Source organism: Barbus barbus (genome assembly GCF_936440315.1).
Source record: "Barbus barbus genome assembly, chromosome: 14".
Classification (NCBI taxonomy): domain Eukaryota; kingdom Metazoa; phylum Chordata; class Actinopteri; order Cypriniformes; family Cyprinidae; genus Barbus; species Barbus barbus.
This window is the reverse complement of record NC_136742.1, coordinates 18,443,473-18,470,815: the sequence shown is the minus strand read 5'-3', so window position 1 is coordinate 18,470,815 and position 27,343 is coordinate 18,443,473. Positions and strand designations below refer to the sequence as shown.

General features: G+C 37.5%; 1 protein-coding gene across 1 annotated transcript; it reads right to left on the bottom strand.

Moving 5' to 3' along the window:
- Nucleotides 1-15,964: 15,964 nt before the first annotated feature.
- LOC306880362 (zinc finger BED domain-containing protein 4-like) lies at nucleotides 15,965-17,686 on the bottom strand (the record flags this gene model as incomplete). The annotated part of the gene is made up of 1 exon (XM_079433858.1): nucleotides 15,965-17,686. The coding sequence occupies one exon, from the start codon at nucleotides 17,684-17,686 to the stop codon at nucleotides 15,965-15,967; it is 1,722 nt and encodes a 573-aa protein (XP_079289984.1).
- Nucleotides 17,687-27,343: the final 9,657 nt, after the last annotated feature.

Genomic DNA, 27,343 nt, shown 5'->3' with positions numbered 1-27,343 from the left:
GTAAAACAACGTCAGTCCTATGGGAATGCGAGACCCAGAGTCACATAGGTGAGTGAATCCTCTGGGAGTGAGATGTCTGCCGCTGACAGCTCTGCCTGGATAGCTGTTCTAGGTGTCTGTACTTCCATAGACTGCCCCTGTAACCCTAACCCATTAGAGTTCCCATAGTGCTCTAATGATGAGAGTGGTCCCTTAGGCACTCGAGCGGCGATAACCCCCTTGAGGCAACGCAACCAGTCAGCTGGGCTGGCATGCACTGCTCTTCAAATGTTTAGAAACGCCCCTAAGTTTTAGACAATATCAGCATAAAACTTATCATTACTTGGTATAAATGCATTAAAATAACTTTCAGTTATAAACAACTATCAGCTGTGAACTCTAGTCGCAATGGCAATGAATTCTGCTACCATCTGTTCAGAACACCGGCGTTAGAGTTTATCCGACGACAGTGTAAAATGGATTCAACAGATCTTACGCACCTGTGGCGCTTCTGTGAGCGGAGAAAACACAAAACTATAGGCTTACATAAAAAGGAATATATGCCTATACACTAAATATATTTCACATAAACCATTGACAGATTAACAAAACGAAAGAAAAAAAAATATGCTGAGTTAGGCCTACGGTTCATCGGGATGCATTCCAACGTTCTCAGAAAGGAAAACGAAACGGCAGAAAGTAATTTTCTTTATTTTGCAAAAGCTTGACAGTTTTGAATGATGTCTTGCATCTGTATAACCAACCAGCGTTGGTATGGCCATATCGCGCTGGCGCCTCGCGCACAAAGACACATATCTTTGGGACATTGCAGCCAGTTCATTATCAAAATAAAATGCAGTTAAAGGAACGTATAAGAAGTTACAGTGCTCCGTTGTCCAATCTGTTGCGTTCAGCGTGACCACCGCCTCTCTGTGCTGTTATTGCCGATGTGAAGGATGATGTTTTACTTCGATGAAAGTAAAAGCCAATAAATAATATTTTAGTATACGTCGAGAATATGAAAACATTTGGATTCGTGCCGAGTGAGAGAGGTAGGTTTCACTTTTAATTTGTTTTTGGAATGACGTTTTTATAGCCTATAGGCTATATCCTTGAGTTTAGAGGATTTGTAGTGGAGAGAAACTAATAACTGTGTTTATAATGTTTGTAAAATATCTAAATATCATTTTTTGATTTACCGGCATTTTAGCCTACATAATTTCTAAATAATAGCCTAATAAAATGCGACGCGGCAGCCTTTGTTTTTGTTTTTTCCTCAAAACCCAATTTTATACAAGTAGCGTATTTTTTTTTTACAATTTGCAACAAACATTTTTAAATATCTTAAAAAATACTTTAATGTCTTTAAAGCATTAATAGATTTTTTATTTTGTTTAGTAGCCTACATTTAGAATGTAAAAATCTAGAAAAGATTATGCTGTATTGGTTGTGACTAAGGGCAGAGGGTTAAGATACCATCTCTTTCTGTATTTTTTTTTTTCTTTCTTTTTGTGTAAAGAAAACACTATACTTTATTATTATTATTATAGACAAAGACAATTTTTAAAATAACGGTATTAACCGTTATTCTTTCTACTCTAACCGGTTTCGGAACGGTAATAATACAGAGGAATGCAGAAACGGAAACGTTAAAATATCAATTCTGCACGGAGTGAACCGATTGTCTACCAGCAGAAGTCAAAGCAAATGTTTGAGTGTTTCCACAAGCTTTGGCACAGTGTAAGCACCAAAGACAAACAAGATTTCTCATTCACAAGAGCATACTTTGAATGCTGATTCTTGGGTAACTGCATAAAACAGAGCTAGTATGTAGTCATTTCTTCAAAATGTTGTTTCTAATACTACCACTGTTGCCAGAGTGCACTTTTTTTGCCCATGATAGATAGATAGATAGATAGATAGATAGATAGATAGATAGATAGATAGATAGATAGATAGATAGATAGATAGATAGATAGATAGATAGATAGATGTAACGATTAACCAACGATTCAAATCGGTTGAGATGCTAAACAAAAGTTTATATGAATGTATGTCTGAGGGGAACTTACTGTCTTTAGAAAAGTTTAGATGGTATTTTTTTCTTTTCATCTTGCCTCTGTATAATGCTATTCATAAGTGCAGTGCTGCTTTGTTTACAGCGGAAACCAAGGAAATATTTTTTGCTTCAAATTTCGAAATTGTACAATCTAATTTAGATTAATTGCATCTTTGTTTGGATTATTTGTGTTACTTGTTTATTTGATTTGGGGCTTGTTTTAAAATTTAAATTTAGTTTTGTTATTTACATTTACATTATATTTAAATTTTGTTATTTAGCAGACGCTTTTATCCGAAGCGACTTACAAATGAGGACAGTATAGGCAATCAAAACCAACAAAAGAGCAATAATATTTAAGTGCTATATTAGTATATTATTAGACTGTTATATTTCAATTTCACAAAGAAATGTGCAGCATTTTGTCCATGCAATAATAAAAGGACACATTTAATTAATAATTTGTCTTAAATCTGATTTTGTAAAAGAAAATTGTGAATCGAATCGAATCATGAAATCCAAATTGGGAATCGAATCGGATCGTGAGTTGAGTGAATCATTACATCCCTAAGATAGATAGACAGATAGATAGATCTCTCAGTAATCATTTGTCAAAAAAGAAAAAACATCAACACATCAATACCTCCATGATTTAAGTCTGTAATTGGCAAGAAATCAAAAAACAGGATTAAAATGATCCTCGCACACAAATTCTTTCTGTTCTGATGAACATATAAACACTAGTAGCTCACAGAGCTCTCTTTCCTCTCAGTCCTCAACCTAATAGCTTTCTCCAGACCCAAAATCTTGTCGACAGGTAACATCACAGACTCTGGTCATTAAAAACAGCACTCTCACTTGTGTCCTTTCCAGTGTCACAATTGCGAGGCAGCTACCTAGACACTCTAATGAGGCTGTACCTCTCTTCTTCTTTCCCATGTAATGATATATCCATCTTTGGCCCTTTCAATCCATCCATTTCATTATTTCTGTTATAACAGCACCAATGTTCCCTCCAACCCCAACTGCAAGGACAATATTTTTGCCTTTAAAGAGATAGTCCACAGGGATAGTTTGGTCATCACTTACTGACTTGCATGTCTTTCCAAACCTGTATGACTTCAGAAAAGTATGTTTTTGTCCATAAAATGAGGAAATGGAGGCAAATGTTGTTTTTGGACCCCATTGACACATTTTTCATGTCTTCTTTTGTGTTCCACAACACAAGAAAGAAAGGGTGTGTAAGTGATGACAGATTGTAATTTTTGGGGAACTACACTTTTATTGGTATTTCAACTTTGTTATGCTTTTACAGATTGGGTCTATGTTTATATTCTGAAAATCAATATAAATGTGAATCAGAGCATGAATGTAAAGGATGACTGGCACATGTAAGAGGTAATATGTGCTAACAGGATTAGCCATTAAATCTGCCACATTTTTTTATTAATGCAGGTGGCGAGAACACCTCTCCATAATCCAGCAAAGTAATTAACCTTCGAGGAGTGTCTGAACCAAACGAACGGTATTAATTCCAGCTCGGAGAAAGAGATAGAGCAGTTGAGCTGTGACATTTTGCCACCAAAACTGATTGGAATAACAGGGTCTGAGTGAGACAGACCCTGGTTCGTCAATCGTCACCCACCTCACCGACTTTTGTGGAGTATTTGAGTTTACAATTGACAGTCAATTACCACCATGACAGCAAAGTCCAATGGTGTGGCAAGCTTTCTGAAAGCTTTCTTGACACCTCTGTACAGGAGCCAGGTTTATGCATGTCCACTAGCAACAAATCAATCTCACCTAACTTCTCTTTCAAAAAGCCCAACATAGGAAACTGGATAAAAATGATGAAAGAATGCAGACTGGAATCAAAGGCAGATCATTTTGTGACGAGAAGGACAAGTCTATGATTGCGGTGTATTGATTCTACTAAAAGACTGAGGATGATCTAAAAGATGGAGGCTGTTTTTGTTGTCATAAATGACCACTGAGGTATTTATCACTGTTTTTTAATCTCTGAATGTTGTTATGGAAAGACGAAATGACAAGTGGGGATCCAGTGTTTCCCCTATAAATTTTTCCAGCAGCGGTGCTGTTACGTGCCGGAGGTTGTTACCAAGCCGCTCGCGGGGGGTCCTAGGGCATGCACCCCCGGAAGATTTTTTTTTTTTTAATAACCCCTTAAACCATGACTTCTGGCAAGTTTTGTGGATAGAAATGCACATTTTGAGACATACAAACTTGACATACCATCAACAGAAGGCATGATTATTGCAGCACGTACCTTGAACTGGTCACAAACAAGATTAGGACAGGATTATTCATGTTTTTCTTTTGTGTTAATTTTCAGCTGTAAGGTAGAAATAGATAGTGGAAAAATGAAACGGCACAACCCAGAAAAAGATTATTTACAATTTATTGAAAATGTTATCCTAATGGCAAGGGCCACACCCAATCTGTGAGCACTTAATTTTTCTGGGCTTTTCATAGAAGATTCATATCATGTAGGGCAGTGCTTCTCAAAGTCCGGACTCCGGTCAGGATCCGGACCCGGAGGGAATTCAATCCGGACCCGCTTCTATTTCATATTTCAAGAACACTAATTATATTTCCTACTTTGATAAACGCACGTTAAACTTGTAAATCATTTGTTTATTTATTCTTATTTTTTTATGTCTTTTGGAGAAGGTCCGAAATTGCAGGCGAGATATTGAAACTTTTCCTTCATGACATTTGTTGTCATCATGACATCCAGTGAGCGTATGACGTTTGACATAATCGGGCGACATTTCACCGCTAATATTTTTATTTTATTGTTTTGCTATCACTTATATTATGGCAATTTGTCTTATAGCAGTGCCCAGTGTATACATTTATTTGTGGCGGCTTGTCACAATATCAAAACTGACCGCTACAAATAGATTTTCCAAAAGGCTTATACTTCGTTGAATAAACTGAGCACTGCGCATTTCAAAAATAAAATGCTGCGCGGGTGTTTTTATATGAATGTATCTTTTAAAAGAACCGTCCGTTTTCTTCAGAAAAGCTTTGATGTCAATTTTCATTTTGGTCTTTCCTGTAATGGCTGATAAAGTAGCGCTTATTTGATTACAGTCGTTACCGGGGAAACAGCTATATATCACGCTCCAACAGCGCCTCCTGCTGGCAGAGAATCAACTTGCATTTGCTAGTCTGCGGGAAACACTGGTGTCTGTCAGCAAACATAAACAAAAAAGCATGCTTCAGAACTGTTTTGAGAAGGTGCTTAAGTTTTGAGCCATGTATTATTACTATGAATTAGGCTACTACTACTACTATTACTATCTTGTGCCCTGCAATAACCATTTACGCAAACTCTCTTTTGATATAAAGGGAAAAAAAGAGAAAATCGGCCCCAAAAATCTGCATCATATATCGGCCATAGGCTGCCCTGATTTCTAAATATCGGCATTGGCCAGAGAAAAAACATTATAGGGCGACTTCTACTGCTGACACTTAAATTAATTGTTTTGCCACTTTTGCACTTGTTATTAAAGTATTTTGAATGCAAAGGGAACCTTTTTTTTTTTTAAATGAGTGTTTATTTGTTATATGTTATGTATGTTTATTAAAAACACGTTTTGTAATAACCAATTGTTCCGGACCTTTGACACTGATGAAATGACAATTCAGATTTGGACCTTTGAATGTAGACTTTGAGAACCCCTGATGTAGGGTGTCATATCAGGTGAGTTTTTATTGATCGGATGTTGGGTTATTTTTTTGTGAAAAAAGGTATGTACCAGGTATCTGCATGAAGAGATTTCAGTGTGCCTGGAGCTGTAGGTATACAAAAATCACGTCAAAATGTCTTAATGAATGAATAATGGATCTGATTAAAATCACCCTATTCAGTGTGGAAAAGTCACGCTCACAGTTCACACTGGAGATTGGTATGCCACAGGATTTCACCCATCTGAAAAATGAATGGTATTTTCAATACCAGAGAAAATTCACGGTTTTCGGTACCAATTTCACAGTTCACTTTCTCCTTTCCACAAGCGCTTGCTCGCTCTCCCGTGGCGTCTGTCGTTGCTATGCAACCATGAATAGAGGAGCGCAAAACGAGAGTGCCGCGTCGCTTTTCGCGCACCCACATTTGAAATATTTGCATATGAACGTGAATGTGAACGGCCCCTTATGGCAACGTGACATTAGCCTAATCAAAAATAATTTCCATTTGTGGCTCTTTCTTCCTTTCTTGTCAACAAGTGGATTCAGAGCAATCGCATTAGCAGCGCCGCCGGTCGCCATGTTTTTGTTTTTAGGTATGTAAGTGAATGACGTGAATGTCGTGATATTACTGATCATGTGAAGATTTTTCAGCGGCGCTGAAAATCCAACGGCGGCGCTGCGCCGCTGCTTAATACATTGTAGGGGAAACACTGGGATCCAAAGAGGCCCTGAGAGGTATTCACAGCCTGATCAATTCTTAATTAGTCGGCACCAGCCAGCTGTCAGGGTATTTCTTGAAAAACACTTTCCACGAGGTCAGAAGGTGATGGTGTGGCAACAAGAGTTGCAGCAGAAGCAAGACTGAGTCATCTGCAAGATTGACAGTGAAATAATTTTCATAGAGGTCTCTTGTGTTTGCAGGTCAAGGAGATCTGCTAAACAAATACTAGCATTACATAGCACTGTCCTCTGAAGCTAAAGTTGCCTTTTGTTTAGCATCAGGCAGCATAGAAACATTAAATGGGAAATTCACAGATCTTTTTAATGGAGCACAGCATTCTTAGGCCCTGTCCCAAATTGCACCTTAAACCCTCACGGTCTTTCTCTGAGTCCGCACTTTCGTGACGTAATGCCGCTTTGACTGTCAGGTAGAAGTCTGCTGCGGAGCACCCTTCTGAAGGCTAAAATGATGATTGGGACACCCTACAGTCTTGTGGACTTAACGGACACATGCATGCGGCGGCCATTGTTAAGTCCGTAAGACCGCAAGTGCAAGTGTTCCATTTGGGACAGGTCCTTACTCTAGAACCACAGGAAAATTATGTTATGGCAAAGCAGACTGATGGCACACATACAGAACAGTCCCAAATGCTGTACTAGCAACTTTACTTGGCTCTTTGAAGAGAAGGAAAGCCAGTGAAGAAAAGTAATACTGTATGAGTAATTATCGCACTGTTTTTGTTTTTGACCACTGCTGTATGACTAGGGTATAATGTAAAACAACTTACAACTGTAACTAAATCAACCTTCTCACCCAGGCAGCACAATGCATTAAGCCTTCCTCAACTTTGATTCTTTGTGCTATGAGGGAGAGAGTAATTGCCTTTTATTTGTTCCTTCTCTTATCACTGTCTTGCTTTCATGGATAACTTCAAACTAATTAATCAAGCCATGAGAATGATAGAAACGGTCTTTGTACCCTCCTCCCTTGTCTTTTTCTCTGAACGTCAATTGCAGTGCTGACAAAGGCCTTTTGAAAAACACTCTGTATGAGCAGATAAATTCGAGGAGAAAACGTGAATATTCAATAAATATATCTTTAGTAAAGTATTCATTTTACACAACCTCAATTACATTTATTCTGTCTTGCAATGATTTTGTTTTTATATTATCTCATCCAGGCCCCAAGCTGTGTCATATTCAAGCACATTGTTTGAATTTCTTATAAAAAAATTTAAATAAATGAATAAATAAAATAAATGAGGCTCACTTTGCACATCAAATCGGCGTTTAGATGTTTTATATGTAAATTTCAAGCACTATGAATTTAATTTCTCATATTGTGCAGTGCAAATCCAGGAAAATAAAACATAATGATGTGGTCTCTCTAACTCAAGAATTTTAAAAAGCCTCATTGTCAGTCCTCTGTCGTGTGTGTCATGTGCTCCTGCCTCTTGTGTCCTTATTTGGTTTGTTTCCTGTCCTCGTCTGGTGTGATTAGTAGTTTATTCTGTTCCAGGTGTGTGTGTTTGAGTTAATTATCCCTGGTAAGTACTGTCTGTGTTGTGAGATGTCGTCTGGTCTACTCGTTACTCCCCGGTGTTCTTGCCTTGCCTTGCCTTGCCCTGTCCTGATGTTGACATTAAAGTCTATTGTTTGAGTTTACGTCCTCATCTGCGTGTCCTTGATCCTCCCTGCTGTGTGCACCGTGACACTCATTTGATCGGAGAACAATTTACAGCATTAACAGAAAGCAAATTTCTTTTAGATGTTGAATTTATTATAATAGAATTATATATCAGAATCAAATCAAAAGCTTAGGAATCAGAGTCAAATCAGCAAATCTGTATCGATACCCAACCAGCATCTAGTAGTGCATGTCAAGTCCATTACACAACTAACATGACAAATTTACCAATTATTTAAAATTTTATTTTGCATGAAACCTATCTCAGTATACTACAAATGACTCGAGCTGTAACCAAAATAACATGAAATAAACTTTTATCATAAACAATCACTCACACAAACAAATAAAATCACAGTGAAATCTTCATAATATAAGATTTTAAATGTCACCTCAATTTAAAACTGCTAGAGACCTGACAGCATTTAGCCCTCAAGTACTGCAGAAGACATTTTTAATTCTCTGATCTGACTGTATGGTGGTCTCTTAAATGAGGCCTCCTGCTTGCTGTCAAACTCTTAAGTGGATCTACGTGGGCTAACATTAACGATTTAAAAATCCCAGACAAAAGTTGTCATTATCACAGCATAAATCTCTCATTTGATGCAGTCGCAGCAGGCTTTGAGACATAATGACCGCTACTAGATTTACAGGCACTGCATGCTGCCACTGTAAAGTGGCTTAACTGCTGGCTGCTTTTATAGCCCCAGTGGTTTATTTTAGCAGAATGTTAAGGTAGCAAGGAAGGCACACAGGTCTAAAGCAATAACTCCAAGTTTATAGCAGTGGACCATGACCACATAACCCACCAAAAGCTGGGAAAGGTCTTCCACACATCCACCGAGGAAAGAAAAGACTGTTTCATTGTGTCCTCTACAGTAAGTTATTGAATTATCCTATTCATTTTACAAAGCAGGGGCTAAAACAGAATAGAAAATTATTATATAAATTATACTTAGCGAAATGAAGGGGAAAATCATAAGGATGGATGTAACATTCACAGACAACTAGGACAAATAAAATGTTCATCTGCAAATCACTCTCTGCTAATTCTTTGAGTGAGCAATGACATCAGTGAGAACGAAGCATTTGTTATGCTGTCTGAAATAACCATAAGGTAAGTGCTAACCTGTAACAGACTGCATAGCAGCTTTCGCTCATTTCCCCTGAGCTTAAATTTAGTGAACAACACCAGAGAGTGACTAAACGTGCAGCTTTTTTTTTTTTTTTTTACAGAGCTTTGCTTTCTCAAAGAGGCTAAGTGTAGCAATGCTTTCACCTCAGCAAAATGCCTGGATTTCTTGCTAGTAATAGCAGTATTTGATTCCAGAGGGTATAGTGCAGCTCATGTGCCAGTTGACAACTGACAAATGGCTAAAACACAGGAATATGAATGTGGCACGTTGCAGGAAGACTGACGGATGAATGCTGCTTGTTGTCACGTTGTAGCCTACTATAACACACTAACAGTGTTTGCAGTGAACGTAATTGTTAGAGAAATGTTTCATTATGTTAAGTTAATTTTTCAAAAGCAAGCCAGGTGTGCACGTTTGTAATTACACATGACATCTAGCTTCATACGAGTGGGTACTTTTCACCAACTGGATGTACTGAATGCATTTGTTCTGAAGTTGATTACTTGACAATTGATTATTTAAACTACCTTAAAGGGGTCATCGGATGCCCATTTTACACAAGTTGATATGATTCTTTAGGGTCTTAATTAAAAGTCTATAACATACTTCGGTTAAAAATTCCCAATGGTAGTGTAAAAAACACCTTTTTAAACTTGTCAAAATCAGCTCTGTCTTCAGCACGCTGATCTAGTCTATGTTTCTTTAAATCCTAGTGAGCTCCCCTCTCTTCTGTGGAGTGACGAGCAGACCATAGATGTGTGTAGATTCCCTATTCGGCTGCTACAGATACGTTGACGCATCAGCCATCTCGCATTCACCATAATAATCAATGAATATTCAAAGATATACAAGCGTTTAAGTTGCTGTTGTAGACGCACACAGTCAATGCGCTCAAAGATTCACAGACTGTTCCAAAAATGGTGGATGGCTTACGTATCGCAGCCCATAGAAATAGTCCATAATGAGGCATCTAGGTATATATATCTATGGAGCATATACTAAACTTCAGCTGCGAAACTGGCTTACTAGCACATTATTAGGAAAGGCGTTTTGCAAAGATTCATTAAAAACCCTTTTACTTCTGTAGATAAAGCTGGATCACGAATGATTCGGGTGAACATAGATTAATTTATGTAGATCAAGGATCGGGGCGCATTCACTTCAAAGCGAAAGTAATGTTAATCCTCTGCGTCTTCAGCGGCTCACATGTCCGGAATAAATGATGACGGCAATATTCATTATTACATCCAACAACTAAACACTTCAATTGCTTAATCAGAGACATCTTTTCTTCCCCTGCACCGGAGCCGGACAGCTCTCAGCTCACTCAGGGCGGGTCTAAGGTAAGACGGCCTTGTCAATCAACTCTCGTGTGAGGGGTCTATACAGAACTACGCCATTCTGACAGGACTCTCAGAACAGCCTGATTTGAGAAAGGGGATTTTAAAATAGGGATTTAAAAAAAAACACACAGGGTGGATTTTTATCATTATAGGATGGATGTGTACACACACTTCCATCACACATTTATGTTCAAACTTGAAAAGTGAATTTTGCATCCGATGACCCCTTTAAGATTAACATTCTGGTTGATACTTGATTATAAATAATGGATGATATTAAAATTCTGTAGTATTTTGTGAAAATTAATAAACAATAATGCTGCAAGTTAATTTAGGCATCGCGTCATTTTAATGTACAGTATGGATGTTCATTTATATTTAATATCATTAAAGATAAGGATATCATAAAAATTATTACATGTTAAAAAATAATATTAAGTGAGCGTAGATGGCGGCAAAGCTCATCTAAATGTAAAAATATGGCAAATGAGAATGCAGAATTAAATGTATAATATAGACAAAAACTGACAAAAAAAATATAATTACATCAACTGATAAATGATATGTCGGTATGGTGCATACCTTGAATAAATAATTTATAAATCATAAATATCTCTAGTCCACATACTGAGTCACCCCAAAACAAACATTACAATGTTAATCAAATGATGCCTCGTATACAACAAGGGCTTGTTCTTTGTAAATTCTGTGATAAGCATTACAATTATTCTCTGTGTGATCAGACAGGAGAACTAATCAGGAAGACCTGTCTTGTTTCAATCTTTCAACTGCCTCTCAACTAGTGTTGTCACGATACTGGAATTTCTAACTTCGATACGATACCTTGAAAAATATCGATATTCGATACCATTTTCGATACCATGGAGAAAAAAAACTGCCACAATATTAAGGGGGTAATTTTTTTAATTTAAAGATAAATGTAACAAGTCGAGAACATGTGGTATATTTTACATGAACAAAAATACGTTTAATCTTGAGGTACTGCATTTGTTGATTTATTTATTAATCTTTTATTAATCTTAGTTAAATGTTAATTGAAACTAACGTTTAGTAATACATGTACTAATTAAAATCCAAAGTTCTATTTGTTGATATTCTCATTTGCTTCATAACCAAAATATTTCCAGATATAGGGCCCTATGAAATCCGTTTTATTTTTTTCTACATTCAATTTTTTCCATTTAAATTTTTCTGGATTCCATTTCTTTCCGTTTGAATTTTTCTGGACTCTTTTTTTTTTTTTAATGGTCAAATTAAATGCTATTAATCTAAAAGCATGTCTAATTCATTAAAATCATGAAAATTAGACAATTTAACATTTAATTTATTAAAAGTGTAACAAAAATGACACGTTTAGGGCCGTATGAAATGTTTTATTTTTTTCTCACCTTATGTTTTATTGTTACCAAATTCTGTGTTTTAACATGTCTATTATTTGAATGCATACAAACAATTTTATTTATTCTTACAGTAGCCTTATGAAATGTGTTTTCCCCTCAGAAATTCTGTGTTGTGTATTTAAATTTTACTGGATATCAGATGAAGGCATAAAACAATTTTAATTAATTTATATTTGAATTAATGAAAATTAAACATTTACATTTTTGGCAAATGAAGGGGATTTACTATTAAAATTAAAATATTTTGTGATTATTTCTTTAAAAAAAAATTAACAGTAGTAGTAAGTAGTATTATTATGTACATTCTACTAAATAATAGTAATATAGCCTATTTCTGGCACACGGTCTTTAATAGGCTATGTTAAACCGAACTTTTATTTTGACGGGTTGCCGTGAATACTTTTAAAGTTCTGTGTGTGTATGATATGACGCTAGTTTTACTCAAATTAAATGGCAAAATGCTCGTAAAGTGCCTTTCAGATCAGTTCTGGAGATATTGATGTATTTATGTCCTCATTGAGACGGCAGACGCTGAAATCACCGCGAGCGCCACATTAGTAAACGTAAATTGTAAAAAGTAAGCACGTGCAGCACATTCACACAGAGACGCGCAGAACATGCAGGATTCATATTTAAACCGACTTTTGCAGCTTAATATTTACAGATACTAGTCCATATCGCGATTTGATTAAAGTGTAATGACCTACTTTTGATTAATTCATCCAAACTTTGACAAATTCCGTGACATTCCGCGTTAAACTGTAAATTCCGTTTTTATGACTGGATTCCGCGCGCATTCTCTGCATCGCGGAGATCATAGATCCCTACAGATAGCGCTCCTGCTGTGTTCTTTAACAACCAGAGCAGTCATCTTTCTATTCACTTCACTTTTGCTATTTAACCAGAGCGAAGGAGAGGGGTGCGGTCACGTGTAGTGCTTGTCCACGCGCCTTTGGAGAGAAGTGAAAGTGACAGCTCGGCTAGTATCGGTGTATCGATACTTCGGGAAATTAATATTGGTACCGTTCAGATATTTCAGTATCGATATTTATCGAAATATCAATATTTTTGACAACACTACTCTCAACTGCTTCTGGTTCAGTGATCTAAGAAGCATCTATTTCCCCAAATAATAAAGCAAAATGGAATAGGAAAAGCCAACAAATATGTCAGCAAAATTCAAACTCCTTATCCATATAGGCCCAGAATTGACGATGTATCCTCAATTGAACCTTCTGTCTACAGGATACAGCATCTGCTGTTCAACCACAAACATATAACAAAATAACCATACGCTTCCACTATAAAATCTACAGGGAAATAATCCCAGGGGTCTCATTAGTTTGGGTTTATCGAGAGCTGAATATCTGGGAAGGTCTGTGCTTTAGCCCACTTATCATTGAGTCTTACGGAAATTGAGGTCGGAGCCTGTGAGATGCAAGGAAATGATTTTTATTAAAGTGCTTATGAATGCTTGCCAATGCAAAAAGTCGTAACTGTTTACAACGGCAAATCCTTACAACCAGAAATATGTCTAAGCATGTGTGCATTTAGATGCTTTCTATAAAACATTTCCCTCTCAATTTAGGCCCTTTTGTTCATCAGTGATTCCTGTGGCCATTCCTCAGGGGACAATTAGTGCTAGGCTAACATTAAAATGTAATTATCACAGCAATAAATTATGATTAACTGCAGGGCTGTCATATTCTCAATGGACCCGCTGCCACCTCAGAGTGGTGTTGGAGGTACACACTCGTCCCTCAGGGGCTTCAGTCAGCAGTGCAGAGGGCACACAAGCTTTGAACAGCATTCATCCAATATCAGCCAACCACTTCCTGCGTCCTATACACCAAGTGATGTAAGTTTATGGTTTGTGAAAAGGACTGTAAAGCTGTCCCCTGGGAGAAGGGCACCAGTAGCATGCCGATTTTTGTGCTTCTTTTTTTATAGCATTCTGCTAAACTAACTTGCTCAACCGCATAGGTTAGGCCCTGTTGTTAATTATTTTAATTAATATTATCATAATGTACCAAATCAAAAAGTTTCCTATATCAGTGTATCTGCTGAATAATTCGATTCTGCTTTGTCCACAAAATAACAAGAAATCTTACGAAAACAACATAACATACATAAATCAACAACATACATTGCCACTAGCCTAACTCCTCAAAAACGAGCCATCCAAACATGTACACCTCTAGTACAATCCAGGAAATGGCTTCAATAGTAGGATGTTTTGTTTCAGACGTATCACATCTGTTTTTTCTACTCATTAGGAACAAAGGATCCAGCAGTAGCTACAGCAACAAGCTACCTCTTTATTCCATGGTGTACTGACACTCTCTCAGACTAGCAGGTCCGCCTGATAGCTACCCACGCCCACAATGGCCTTTCCTCAGATGTGTAGTGCACCTTGCCTTCCTCCCAACAGAAATTACTCCCACTGAAATGTGCCATTCATCCCTACGACTCAGATGCTGTGTCGCCTGCCAGTGCTGCCAGCCATTGAAACCCAACTGCAAAGCTCCAAATGAAGATGTGAAAAGCCAATCTACGTTCCAGCAGGAGAGGGAAGTAATTTTCTCTTCCCGCCTCTCTATTGATCTCAGCATGGCTGAGTCAGAGCCCTGCTGCGTTCTGGGCACAGGAAGTAGAGAGAAATGGCCTCGCTGGGAGGAGAAGGCAAACAATTGAAGAGAGACATTTTTTGTAGGGATGCACCGAAATGAAATTCTTGGCCGAAGCCGAATAATAATGAAATGCTTGGCCGAAAGCCGAAGGCCGAATACCGAACGCGGTGTTTCGCATTTTTTTCCATTTATTTTGCCAATTTTTTCACCATTACAATAATTAAATAGTAAAAATTTGCTTTTTACTATTTTGTGTTGCTTTTCAGAGAATTCAATCAAATAACAAAAATACAATTTCAAAATATTTATTTAACACTGAACATTTTTTTTAACATTCCAGCAGATATTATACAAACAAAGCACAATATAACTTAAAATAAATAAATTAGTAAAATAAAAAAAATATTTTTATTTGGCCATCTTTGAAGCCCCCCTTCTTGAATAGCCTATGTTAGGCCTATAACTGACTGCTGAAAGAATGTAACTCTGTATGTCTACAACAACAAATGTGCATTGAATAGTGCAAAAAATGTGGATGAACCCACAACAAATGAATAACTGTCCTAGACATAAGCCTACTTAGCCTACTTCTTCAGGAAAAGTGGCAGGTTCTTCTTTATGAAAAGTAGCTTCTCTGCTTTCTCACATGAAAGTCGGTTCCTCTTCTCATCGATGACATGAGATGCAGCACTAAACAGTCTCTCGCTGTCGGTGCTTGTGCATGGAGCAGACAAGTACCTGCAGAATAGTTGAAATTTTTATTGCAGTTTTCTGACAGTTGCTCATTTCAAAACGAACAATGTCTTCAAGATAATGAAATGGTTGAAACCCAGTGTAGGCCTACTATTTTCCTACACTGAAAATAGTTAAATTTTCACAAAATACATAATATAAAATATAGGTAGTAACACTTTACAATGTTTCCTTTTGTTAACATTATTGCATTAACTAACAATGAGCAATACATTTGTTATGGTATTTATTAATCTTCGTTAATGTAAGATAATAAAAAATATTTAGTTCATGTTAGTATAAGTGCATTAACAATTTTAACAAATAGGCCTACCACTTTTGATACTTTTTAATTCAAAATTTAAAAATGTGATACTTAGTTTTAATACTGTATTAGTAAATGTTAACATTAAGATTAATAAATGCTTTTAATAAGGGTTTTTCATTGTTAGTTAAGGTTAAAAATAGAAACTACTTATAAAGTGTTACCATAATCCAAAATATAAATAAAATCTTAAATTAATTTCACATAGAAGTAGCCTACTTGCGTGCCATCTGCGCCAGGTAGGGAAAGCGGCCTTGATTGGTCCTCCAAAATTCGAGAGGGTTATTGCTCCTGGGGATGGGGACTTCTGAGAGATAACCATCTAACTGTTGAGCGGTTGAGCTTGTCCTCTGTCTTGCAAATGGGTTATTCTCTTGGAGGATCTCATCGAACATGTCAGACAGCGAGACTGTGCGCGGCTCATCTGTAGTACGAGCCCGTTTACTCTCTACGCTGTTTTCATCTCCTGCGCTGTGCATCACCTGACCGTCTCCATCACCTAGCGGCTTTCCCAAATCCAACTCGGCCTGGATCATTTCTCGTGTGCGCAGCTTTTTCCCCACATCCAAGTAATGATCTTTATATCGTGGATCAAGCACAGTCGCGATGCAGTACAGGGGTTCTGAGTCCGCCTGACTAAATCGTGTGCTGACAGCTTCTAAGAGCGCACTTTTAGTTGTTTTCACTCCGTGGTCTGTTTCAGCTTCTTTGTTTAAAAGACACTTTAGTGCTGCAAGTAAAGGTATGACGTCTGCCACAGATGCATCAGATGAGCTTATCTCTTTTGTTATCTGCTCAAAGGGGGCGAGAAGAGAGAGAACGTTCTCGATTAACACCCACTGGTATGCGGTGAATGTCGCGGGCAGGTCATGATCTGCTATGTATGTAGCCAAGACTCGCTTTTGCGCAAAAAGGCTTTCCAGCATATAATATGTACTGTTCCACCTTGTGCTCACATCTTGTTGGAAACGTTTTTGTGGCGTTCCGAACTGTTCTTGGATAGATTGTAGGCGCGCATAGGCAAGCGGTGAATGTTTAAAATGGCCAACAATTTTCCTGCCTATCGCTATCACATCTGCTATACTGCGCTGACTCAACAATCCCTCGTTGACCGCCAGTTGAATTGTGTGTGCCATACACCGTATGCCTTTCAGATCACTATCTTCCATGGCTTTAGCCATATTTCTTGCGTTGTCACTGACTACCGCATGCACTTTAGATCGGTCGATACGCCAAGTGTCAAACATGTTGGCGAACGCCTCGGATATGGCTACAGCTGTATGGGACCCTCTAAACTCTTGTGAGTGAAGCACAATCTTTTGTAGCTTGAAATCTGTGTCGATCCACTGCGCAGTTAAACTCAGCATACTGGTGGGGCTCACATCCGAGCTCCAAATATCAGTCGTGAAGCTGAGGGCTGCAATATCTGTAGCCAAGAGCTCATGGACGTGAGTTGAAACGACGTTATACATCTCAGGTAAGCACACGTCTGAGAAATGCCGTCTACTAGGCATGGTGTAACGGGGCTCAATATGGTCTATAAGCCTGCGAAATCCAACATCCTCTACAACAGAGAATGGTTGATCATCCAATGCGATGAATTTCATTATCCTTTTAGTAATACCTTTAGCTTTGGCACTGTCATTGGCAAACTTTTTTGACTTTTCTAAGAAGTCAGCCACAGATGGAGTGGGTGTCCTAGGACTGGGAGGAGCTACTTTCCTTTTTGCTGCTGCTGTTGCCGTAGCCGCCGCCGTGTCTTTCTCGTACTCTGCATGATGTTCGGGGTGTCTTGATTTTAAGTGATAAATTAAACTTGAAGTGCTATACGTTTTTGCAGATGCACCCCCTCTGGACAATTCAGCAGAACAGTGTATGCAAACGGCCGTTTTTGCCTCTTTCTCTGACACTTTAAAGTGCTTCCACACTGCTGACATGTTTGCTGCATAAAGCGCGCGCCTCTCACTCTACGCGGGTTACTATTTGATCACGTCATTAAAAACGTCATTGTTCGGCAAAATTTATTCTGCCTTTTTACTTATTCGGCCGAACACCGAAAGTGCTTTTTTTGGCTATTTTCGGCCGAATAATTTCGGTTGCTGAACATTCGGTGCATCCCTAATTTTTTGTCTTACCTTCATTGCATATTTAAAATCCCATAGAGGACAAACAAGCCATGATAGACACCAGATTGTGAAGAATCCGCCGTATTTTTGTGCTTCCTCTCACTGAGACACCACCTCATTGGACATCATGCTACAAGATAAATTACTTATTGTTTCAGAGAATATCCTTGGTTGCTCTCTCTCAGGCATGTACAAAAGCTGCTTCCACGAAGCATAATGCATGAGTTTACACATCCTTGTGGAAATTCACTTCACTGCTGTTTCTGACCTTATTCTGTGCTGAACTCTCAAACACAATGCAGGAAAAAAGCACAAGGCCAGAGAAGCATACAAATTAAAGTGTCCATTTTTCAAGTTTCAAAAATAACTATTAACTTTCTTCCCAGAGATGACTGGAAGCACACCAACAGTCATCCGTGTGTAGCAGTAAATCTTCAGCTCACTGCCTGGGGGAAACAGCACCTTACCTTGGTGACAGATGTGCTGCTGAATAACTTTGGTAAAATGAGGAGTAAACAGCCAATGGGCTTGCGCCACATTAGAGACAGATTATCAAAGTGCCATGCTGCAGGGACGTTAGTCCTTCAAGAGAACGTTTTGATCCAGCCATGAGGGGTCAGTCTACATGCTTGAGAATAAAATCTAGAATATTTAGTTATTGCCACACAACCAGGGCTAGGCGAATTGGCTTTCATTTATCACAGACAGCCACCCTGGAACACAGAGTGAAGTGTTTTGCTCAAAGGCATAAGGTTGATGGCTCATGGCATGATTCTGGTGTTAATTGACCAGCAATGAGCCTTAAAGATGAAGAAGTCTATCATTTCTGAGCCACTAGCATCACCAAACGAAATTGCAAAAATGTATTTTCAAACCGTTTCACTAAAAACGATTAGGAATTGTATCTAATTTTTGCTCACAATTTCTACCCGATAAAATAAAATGTAAAATAGATCAAATAAAAGATAATATTTTAGAGCTGAACATTATGATTATATTAATTTACATTATTTAATTTAGGTCTAGAAACCACACTTTTAGACTTGTCACAAAATCATTATCATAATCATTATCATATCACATCATCTTTTTTTTTTTAGAGAGAGTTGGTACCAAGATTCTTTCAAGAAAAAAATAGTTGTTGAATGATTTAGGCCTATATTAAAATGAAAACCATGCTGATTTTTAGTTGTTTAGGATTATTTTAAAGCTTGTTTCATCTTGAGTCATCACTGAACTTTTGCTCAGGCCCCCTGATTAAGAACCACTGTAATATGGTACTGATAATGGGCATACCTATTTTTTTAAGCATGGAATAGCATGAGGAGGACCTATTCTGAAAAACAAATTCTTAGCAAAAGCAAACTGTTTCAATCAAGTACTGTAGATACACAGATATTTGGCTTTGTAGTACTCTGCCATAGTGTTGCTTTCGTCAACGAAAATTATGACTAAATATCGTCGTCAACGAACCTTTATCAAGTGACGAAAACGAGACGAGACAAAACGTAAATGCTGGTCATGTGACGATGACGATAACTAAATGTATAATGCAATATTGTTGACGAATAAAAACTAGACTAAATGTGGTTTACTAGATAAAAACTACGCTAAAATGTCTCTTCATTTTCGTTGACTAAAATGAGACGAAACTAAATGTTATAACGTTATTTCGTCTCGTTTAGTCGCGTTATTATTATTTTGCAGTATTTCTGTTTCCGGTGTCTCACTTCAGGTCGCACTGCGCAGACGCAGGCGACGTCACTTCCTCAAGCCCCACTCGCGGCATTATTTTGAAGACGACAACAAAGTTAAGTCTGACACAGAGAGCCGGGGTTCGTCTTTGGGAGATGTGTGTGTGTACTTCTAACATGTTTGGTTGGTAAAATAAATGTTGTAAATTCAAATCAGAGCGTCTTCCGTGTCTGGAATGGATGTATTCTTGAGTATATAAGGTAACAATAATATAATAAGATAACCTTGTTTGAAATGGGTTTGGCTAAAAGAAAATTTTGGTTTCGTCTACACTACTAGGTACTTATACTATATTGACTGGGTTAAATAGAATTGTATTACTAAAAAGAGACTAAAATACAATTTTCATTGACGAAAACTAGACTAAAATAGTCATGGATAATTCTGACTTAAACTAGACGAAAATAGTCATCAGTTTTCTTTGACTAAAACTAGACTAGACTAAAAAGAGTATGAACGTGACTAGGGCTGGGTATCGTTCAAAAATGTTCGATATCGATACCGATACCGATACCTTGAGTTCGATACCGGTTCCTGAATGATACCAATTTTATGAAAACAGTTTTAACAAGATTACATTATCTCAAAAAACTTTGGTTTTATTTTTTTCAGCTTGTTGACATGTATACAGACTCAAAGACTCATCTTCTGAGCCACTGCACAAAGGAACAAAATATAGCCAACACAATAAATCAGTACAAATAATTTTAATAAAGCTCAAATAGTTGTCAGTTTACACTAGTGCGTGCTCGTTTTAAAACGCATAGCTCAGACAGAATCATCATTTCTATTAATTTATTCTAGGTTGTTAAAGACTTCAAGAAATTTTAAATCTTTATCCACTTTCATAAGTGGATGTTTTATTTTCTTTCACAATATGTTTTATTGTTATTAAATTCTATGTTGTAGTATGTCTAATTATTTGAATGCATAAAACTACTTAGTTTATTCAAATTTATTCTTAAAACAGCCTTATGAAATTTTTTCTTTTTCCGCAGAAATTCTGTGTTCTGTATCTGGTTTTCAAATGAAGGCATAAAACATTCATTTCATTTTTCTTTTAAATTATTGAAAATAAAATTGTATTTATTTTGGCAAACAAAATTACTATTAAAATTAAAACATGGAAGAAATGTTGTGTGATCATTAATTAAAAAATAAGAGTTTTAATAATTTTAATAGTAGCCTAGTAGTAGCAGTATGCAGTGTTGGGGAGTAGTTAACTACAAGTAGCGACGCTACTAACTTAACTACATTTTTCAGTAGCTTGGCAGTAGCTCAGTTGCTTTTTAAACAGTGTAGCTTTTCCAGTAGCTAACTACTTTTTGCAGCAAGTAGCGGTGTAGCGCGAGCAAAAGCTACATTGCGTTTTGTCGAGCCTGCGTGAATCAGCGCGATGCAAGGATATTCTTCTTGTTTGATTACAAACTCATTTTTTGCCATTACCGCCACCTGTTGTTTAATCACGCATCTTGCGGCTAACAGTTCACTGACGTACAGAAGTGGGTTGACACACCCATATTATCCATGATGGAGCAAGACGTGGCGGCAGATTTGGAGGATGGAGAAACAACTAACGTTAATTACCCATGGCCTTATTTGTCCAAGTTCATGTCTCTCAAAGAAACGACAAATAAAGGTTACACTTTTTGTAACAGTCTGAGATATTTGAGTGTTGTGTGTAATAAAACAATACTCTTTGAAATCATAATTGTATTGCATTGTTTTAAACACTAAATATTTTACTTAAAACATTCCTCAGACACTTATTCAGTTATTTATAATATACGTTGTTCAAAAAAATCAAAAGTAGTTTCAATGTAGCTAGCTACTTTTTGATAGTAACTTGTAGTGTAGCTAACTACTTTTCCAAAAGGGTAGCTTGACTGTAGTTTAACTACTTTAACTTACGAGTAGCTTGTAGCTTGTCAAACTACAGTTTCAGAGTAGCTTCCCCAACACTGGCAGTATGTACACTCCGCTGAACAATATTAATATATTTCTGCCGCAGTGTCTTCCAAGTTAATCCGAACTTTTATTTTGACGGGTTTCCGGGAATACCTTTACAGTTCTGTGTGTATATGATATGACGCAAGTTTTGCTCAAATCAAACGTAAAATGCTCATGAAGTGACTCTCAGAGCAGTTCTGGAGCTGTTGTTCATGTGTTTATGTCCTCATTTAGTGAGATGGCAGACGCTGAAATGTCACGCGAGCTTCAGTCTGCGTCAAGTAAGCAAAACTGCGCGATATAGAGAGCAGACTGCTCCGTACGCTTTCAAATTGCTCTCGCGGATGTCAAACACTGATCAATCAGCACCACATCACTTCTAGTCAAACACACCTAGTGCTGCAGGATTATTGGCTCACTGACGTTAATGAGATTAACCCCTTAGGTATCGAAATTTGGTACCGAACGACAAGACGTTTTTCGATACTCGGTGGTATCGAGGCAATTCGGTCGGTGCCTAAAAAGTATCGAACTCGATACCCAGCCCTAAACGTGACTAAAACTAATAAAAACTAAAATGACAGCTTCACACAAAGACTAGACTAAAACTAAAATTAAAACAGGCCGCCGATAACAACACTACTCTGCCATCCCACTCACTCTCTGTAAGAATAAAATTGTGGAAGAGGGCATTTGTATATGCCACTCATCGAGCCAGGTTAAGGTTTGTATATCACCACCTGAGGGTCTCTATAATGCTCTGATGGAGGTGAGGAAGGGTTGTTTTGCCGCCTGGGGAACTGCGAGATAGACTGGACTCATTTGCAGCTACTCTTCAGTGGACACTGTCGACTGCATGCCAAGTGGAGATGTGCATTGGAGGTGTCAATGTTATCTCCCATATGGTGACAGTCCTCTCTCTACTCCTTTCTCTCTGTCGAGCCCCACACATTAAGAAACTCTCCCAATCTGCGCTAAAGGAACAAGTGTCAAACAGTGAAGCATGACCAACTGTGAAACTGTAACAGCTCATATTGATCTGAGAGTTGAGAGTGACCCAAAGTTGTGCAAGGCTCAGTGCTGACACTTAGTCTTTCATTCCGCTTTAATGGTGCCTTTGGGTTTCTTGTTGAACCTGCACTTTAAAGTTAAAATCTTCAGTGATAACAAATACACCTGTACTGTGCTTGTCGATATTTAAACTTGACTTTTCCCAAAGTGTAACCATCTCACTGTTAGAGCTTAAGGAGTTCTACCGACAAAAATTACATCTCCGTTACTACTGATGAAAAAGAAAACTTTTGGCAATGATAACAGTGAGGGGCAAAAACATGCATCGTTCTGAAAATTAAATTTTATTAAAACCAAAATGAACTAAAAATTTGACAGGCAAAAAATAGGAATGCACAAACATTTATTTAGTCTGTGTAAATGTTGTATTATTACATTTATATTTTGTATATATCTGATTGATCTCAAAACAAAAGCTTATAATCATCTTAATCAGAGTAATAATATAATATATTTACAATTTAAAAAATATATATATTTATATATATTCAAAAAGGAAAGCAGCAGCATTAAAGTTATCAAAAGTGACATTGTCACAGTGAAGACATTTATAATGTTTATATTTTAAATAAATGTTGCAATACATTTGTGTGATAGTCAGAAGGTTGCTGCCATCTAAATGGTGCTCTGGCAATGAAATGGGCTAAGATTTATGAATCTGAAACAAAAAAGAACAAAATTCAAAACAAAAAGCAACAGCAACTATCTCTCAGACTTTCAATAAGATGTAATAAATGTACCTTGTCATTTACTTCACTACACTGAAAATACTCCACAGTTTTATAAACATTACAGATTCACACAAAGGGCTTTGATGCTTTAAGAAGTTAAAGGCTCATTTAGATACCACCGTGACAGTTTTGCTGCACTCAGTATTTTTAAGATACAGTTCTATATCCTCCCACATCCCCTGGTGCCTCAGGCTAGCATCACATAAATAGGAGAGGTTGTAGAAGTTGATTAAAAAGCCGTAAACCCGGGAGAGTAGTGTGACTGCACTGTGACCCCTAGAGCTCAAACATGGCAAATTGAAAGCTGATAAACTCCAGCACAGCCCCTCCACAATAACCAGCAATGGAAAAAGGGGGTCAGCGGTTATGATGGTGCCTGAAGAGGAATTAACTCAAAGTCTGGGTAGGTATATATAGAGGCATACGCATGAGATGCAACAGTTCACCTTACTTCTGCCACTGAAAATGGATTCTGTTGGACCCAGATCCCAGTGGCCCATTGACTGCCAGTTTTACAATCAGCAGAATGAGAACTGAAATAAGAAACTCTGAGGGTAAAAATGCTAAAATACTATTTCCTGAAATTACTTGATGAGATTATGGGTGATATTTCATTTAATTTCAAATTAAACAGCCTTGGTGGAATCTATCCGTATAAATAAAGCCACGGAATGAAATGCATCACAGAACCTCTGACGTAACATTGAGAACATTACATGGCATTGCTTTGGTCTCTTAACTTCAACTGAGAAGCAAAGTGAAAGTTCAAATCAAAAGTTACAAGACTTCAAGAAGGCCGTGTAATTCCCTTGGCAGAAAGTACAAGCACACAGAGTGCCAACTAGTTTCGCAACAAACAGATTTAACATGCGGCTGTACACTATGAAAGATGACAGGTGGAACGGGAAGTGACAAGGTAATAATTCACCAAGGACATGGGGCAATCCTGTATTTACCTTATGCTCTACGCAGAAACAAATCTGAGTCCTAGTCCATTACACTGCATGCTAAAGGCACAGTTTGACAGTGTCAAATGCATAATGTGAGGCTAACGAACAACTGAGACTTCATTTACTCCTTCTATAACTGATGCATTTATAAAAGACTTTCACATTTGCTGGGTCACAATGTCAGTAAAGCTACTTTGAGATCGTTAGCGTTTGAACGGCTTGTGAAATAAGTCAACTGATGTGAGTGAATAATAGAGGTGAAAGTTGAATAATGAACTTCAGTCATGGCCAATTTACTGATTGTGGCCTTAATCATTACCATAGCTACCAGCTAAAAAACCTAATTTAATAGTCATTTCAAATCACCACTGGTGATTCCCAGTCATGTCTGGAGCAGAAATGTAGTAGCATGTCACACCTAAGCCCACACAACATATGATATATCATCAAGTATTTAAAGCTTCAATAATAACCAAATGGCACTTTAACTGTGTCATAATAAATACCTAATCTGTTTTATTAAAGCAGTCGGCATAGTGTTACACACCAATCGTTTAAAAATAGACATTAAACAGGAGGATGCGCCATACTGAATTTATCCACTGTATGGCATTTTAACACCTTTTTGTTTTTATTTAATCCAGTCCCTCCCTCCAGCCACTCTCTTTAGATGGGAGCATGAAAGATAGACATTCAGCATAGAAGAACTATCCATCTGTTTCAGAGGCCAAAAATTATGCTAATACATAATTTATTTAAACTAGGATTGTCCCCGTTTACGTAACTTTTGGCTCTGGGGCCAGTGAAGAAGTGCCAACATTGAGAATTTATCCAATTTAATGAATTTCTGCTCCATAAATTGCTCATAAATGCCAGCGTTGTGTGAAATACCTGCCAGCGATACACTGACCCCTTTCTTAGCGAGTGCTTACCAGGTTGGCTCTCCTTAGAGGAATGAATCGATCCGAAAACAGTCAGAGTTAATTATAAATCAAAACCAGCAGACACTGACAGGGATACTGACAAAAAGCCCCCACTGTAGAGTTCAAGTCTGCCTCGGATACTTTCAATCGGAAATGTTGATCACAAAACATACAACAACTCTCTGAAAATGTACCCATAAAGACCCAACAAAATGAGCAGAAAGGAAACATTAAAAAAAATTAAATAAGGATACCATAAAAAAAGGATCCCAAATTAAATGGTTGGTTAAAAGTGGCCCTCACATACCTTTAAAATAAATAAATAATTAGATAAATTCAAAACTGAATTAAAGGGCTAAAACTACCTTAGGTAGACAACAAGGTCACATTAAAAAGCAGAAAGACAATGACTCAAAACTCAAATTACCACCACTAGAGAGGACGACCTTCACAAGCTTCCCGTTGAGACTATAACTTGCAGTTTGATGAAAGAAAAGCAATACACGTAATATAATTATACAGAAAATTATATTTTACCATGCATGCATGTCATGCATGCTAAAACACAAGTAATTGGTATTCAATTGATGTTACCAAAACAAAAACTTCACATAATGTCTGCAAATTATATAATGTTACCAAGCTACCAAATTTAAAACATTTGCAAGCAGAATTCACAACTAAATGCAAAAAACAAAACAAAACAAATAAAACAGTTTGCAAGACATTAATGCATTTATGTTTTTTTTAAAAAAAGCAAGATATAACACTGGCCCAATGCAGCAAGTGACAGCTTCATCAACTGAGAGTTTTGGCCCAAAACTCTCTCACTAATGGTCTCCACACAATGGTCTCCTGAAATGTATTTACACATTTGCATTGCAAGTTTTCTTTATACCCTGTTAAGGTTCTCTTGCTATTGCTGAAACAAAACCACAATTATCCTTTGTCCCTCTCATTCACCTCCTCTACAGCAGACAAAAGTCGACATGGCTTGTGTCTGAGGCTGTTTGTCTCTTAATCACAGAGGAGAGAGGACATTAGGGAGGTGCAGCGGTGAGCAGGATTTCACAATGGAAGTAATTTGGTCATTATCAGGGATGAGGTTAAATTAGAGAGTTGGGTTTACTAATGAGGTGGTTTTCTTACAGAAGAGACACGAGGCATTATTAGCATGCAATGGATGGTACTGATGTATGCCAATCTCATTCTTTCCTTTTTTCTTTCTTTCTCAGGTTTATCCCGCTAAGACAACCCATGTAGCCCCAAAGCAATCTCAGTAGGGTGATCTCTGATGGAAAAATCCTTATAACGCCACAAAACATCACATATGCGATATTTACAACTCTGCACAGAAGGCAAACTATTATTGCAATGGTAAATGAATGGTAAATTCAGCTGCTGTCTGTATAGATTTCACCATAAGTGCCTCTGAATGGCATAAATGAAAGTTGAGAGCAAATTGACTATCAAATGAGTTAATTAGACACCTTTGTGATGAAAAATAACAAGTGCAGAAATTAGACAAATTTGTGCAAAAAAGTTTGTCAAAGCTTCTGGAAATCTTTCAGGGCATCTGTTGGGGTTTTCTCACGTATATGCACGTCAAGCATTGTGAGCAGTACAACAAATTACTCAAAATGAGCAGGAGCAAAGCCCTTATCTAATCTAGCAAAAGAGTGTACAATTAGTCAGAGCTGACTGATCACCTCAGACAAATTAAACAATTGTATAACACACAGTTAACACAATCTCCAGTCCTTCTGTTTGAATGCAGTAACAAAATATGTCCAGCTGACAGTATTATTCAAGTTTATCTGGTAAATGAACCTAAGACCATTTATGTTGGGATGTAGGGATACCATTCGTCTGATAAAAGATTATATGGACTAGGATTATCAGCAGTTCATGATCTGTCCATTCCCCTTCTCAATTTTATAACAGCTTTTTCCAGCAGCCCCTCACTGCAGAACAAATATCCAGGGGGCGGGGTTGGATCCACATCTAGGGGGTGGAGATGGGTGGGTTTAGGGATCAGGGGGTGGAGACGGCTAGGTTTAGGTAAATGTAAAGGGTGGGAGGAGTTGG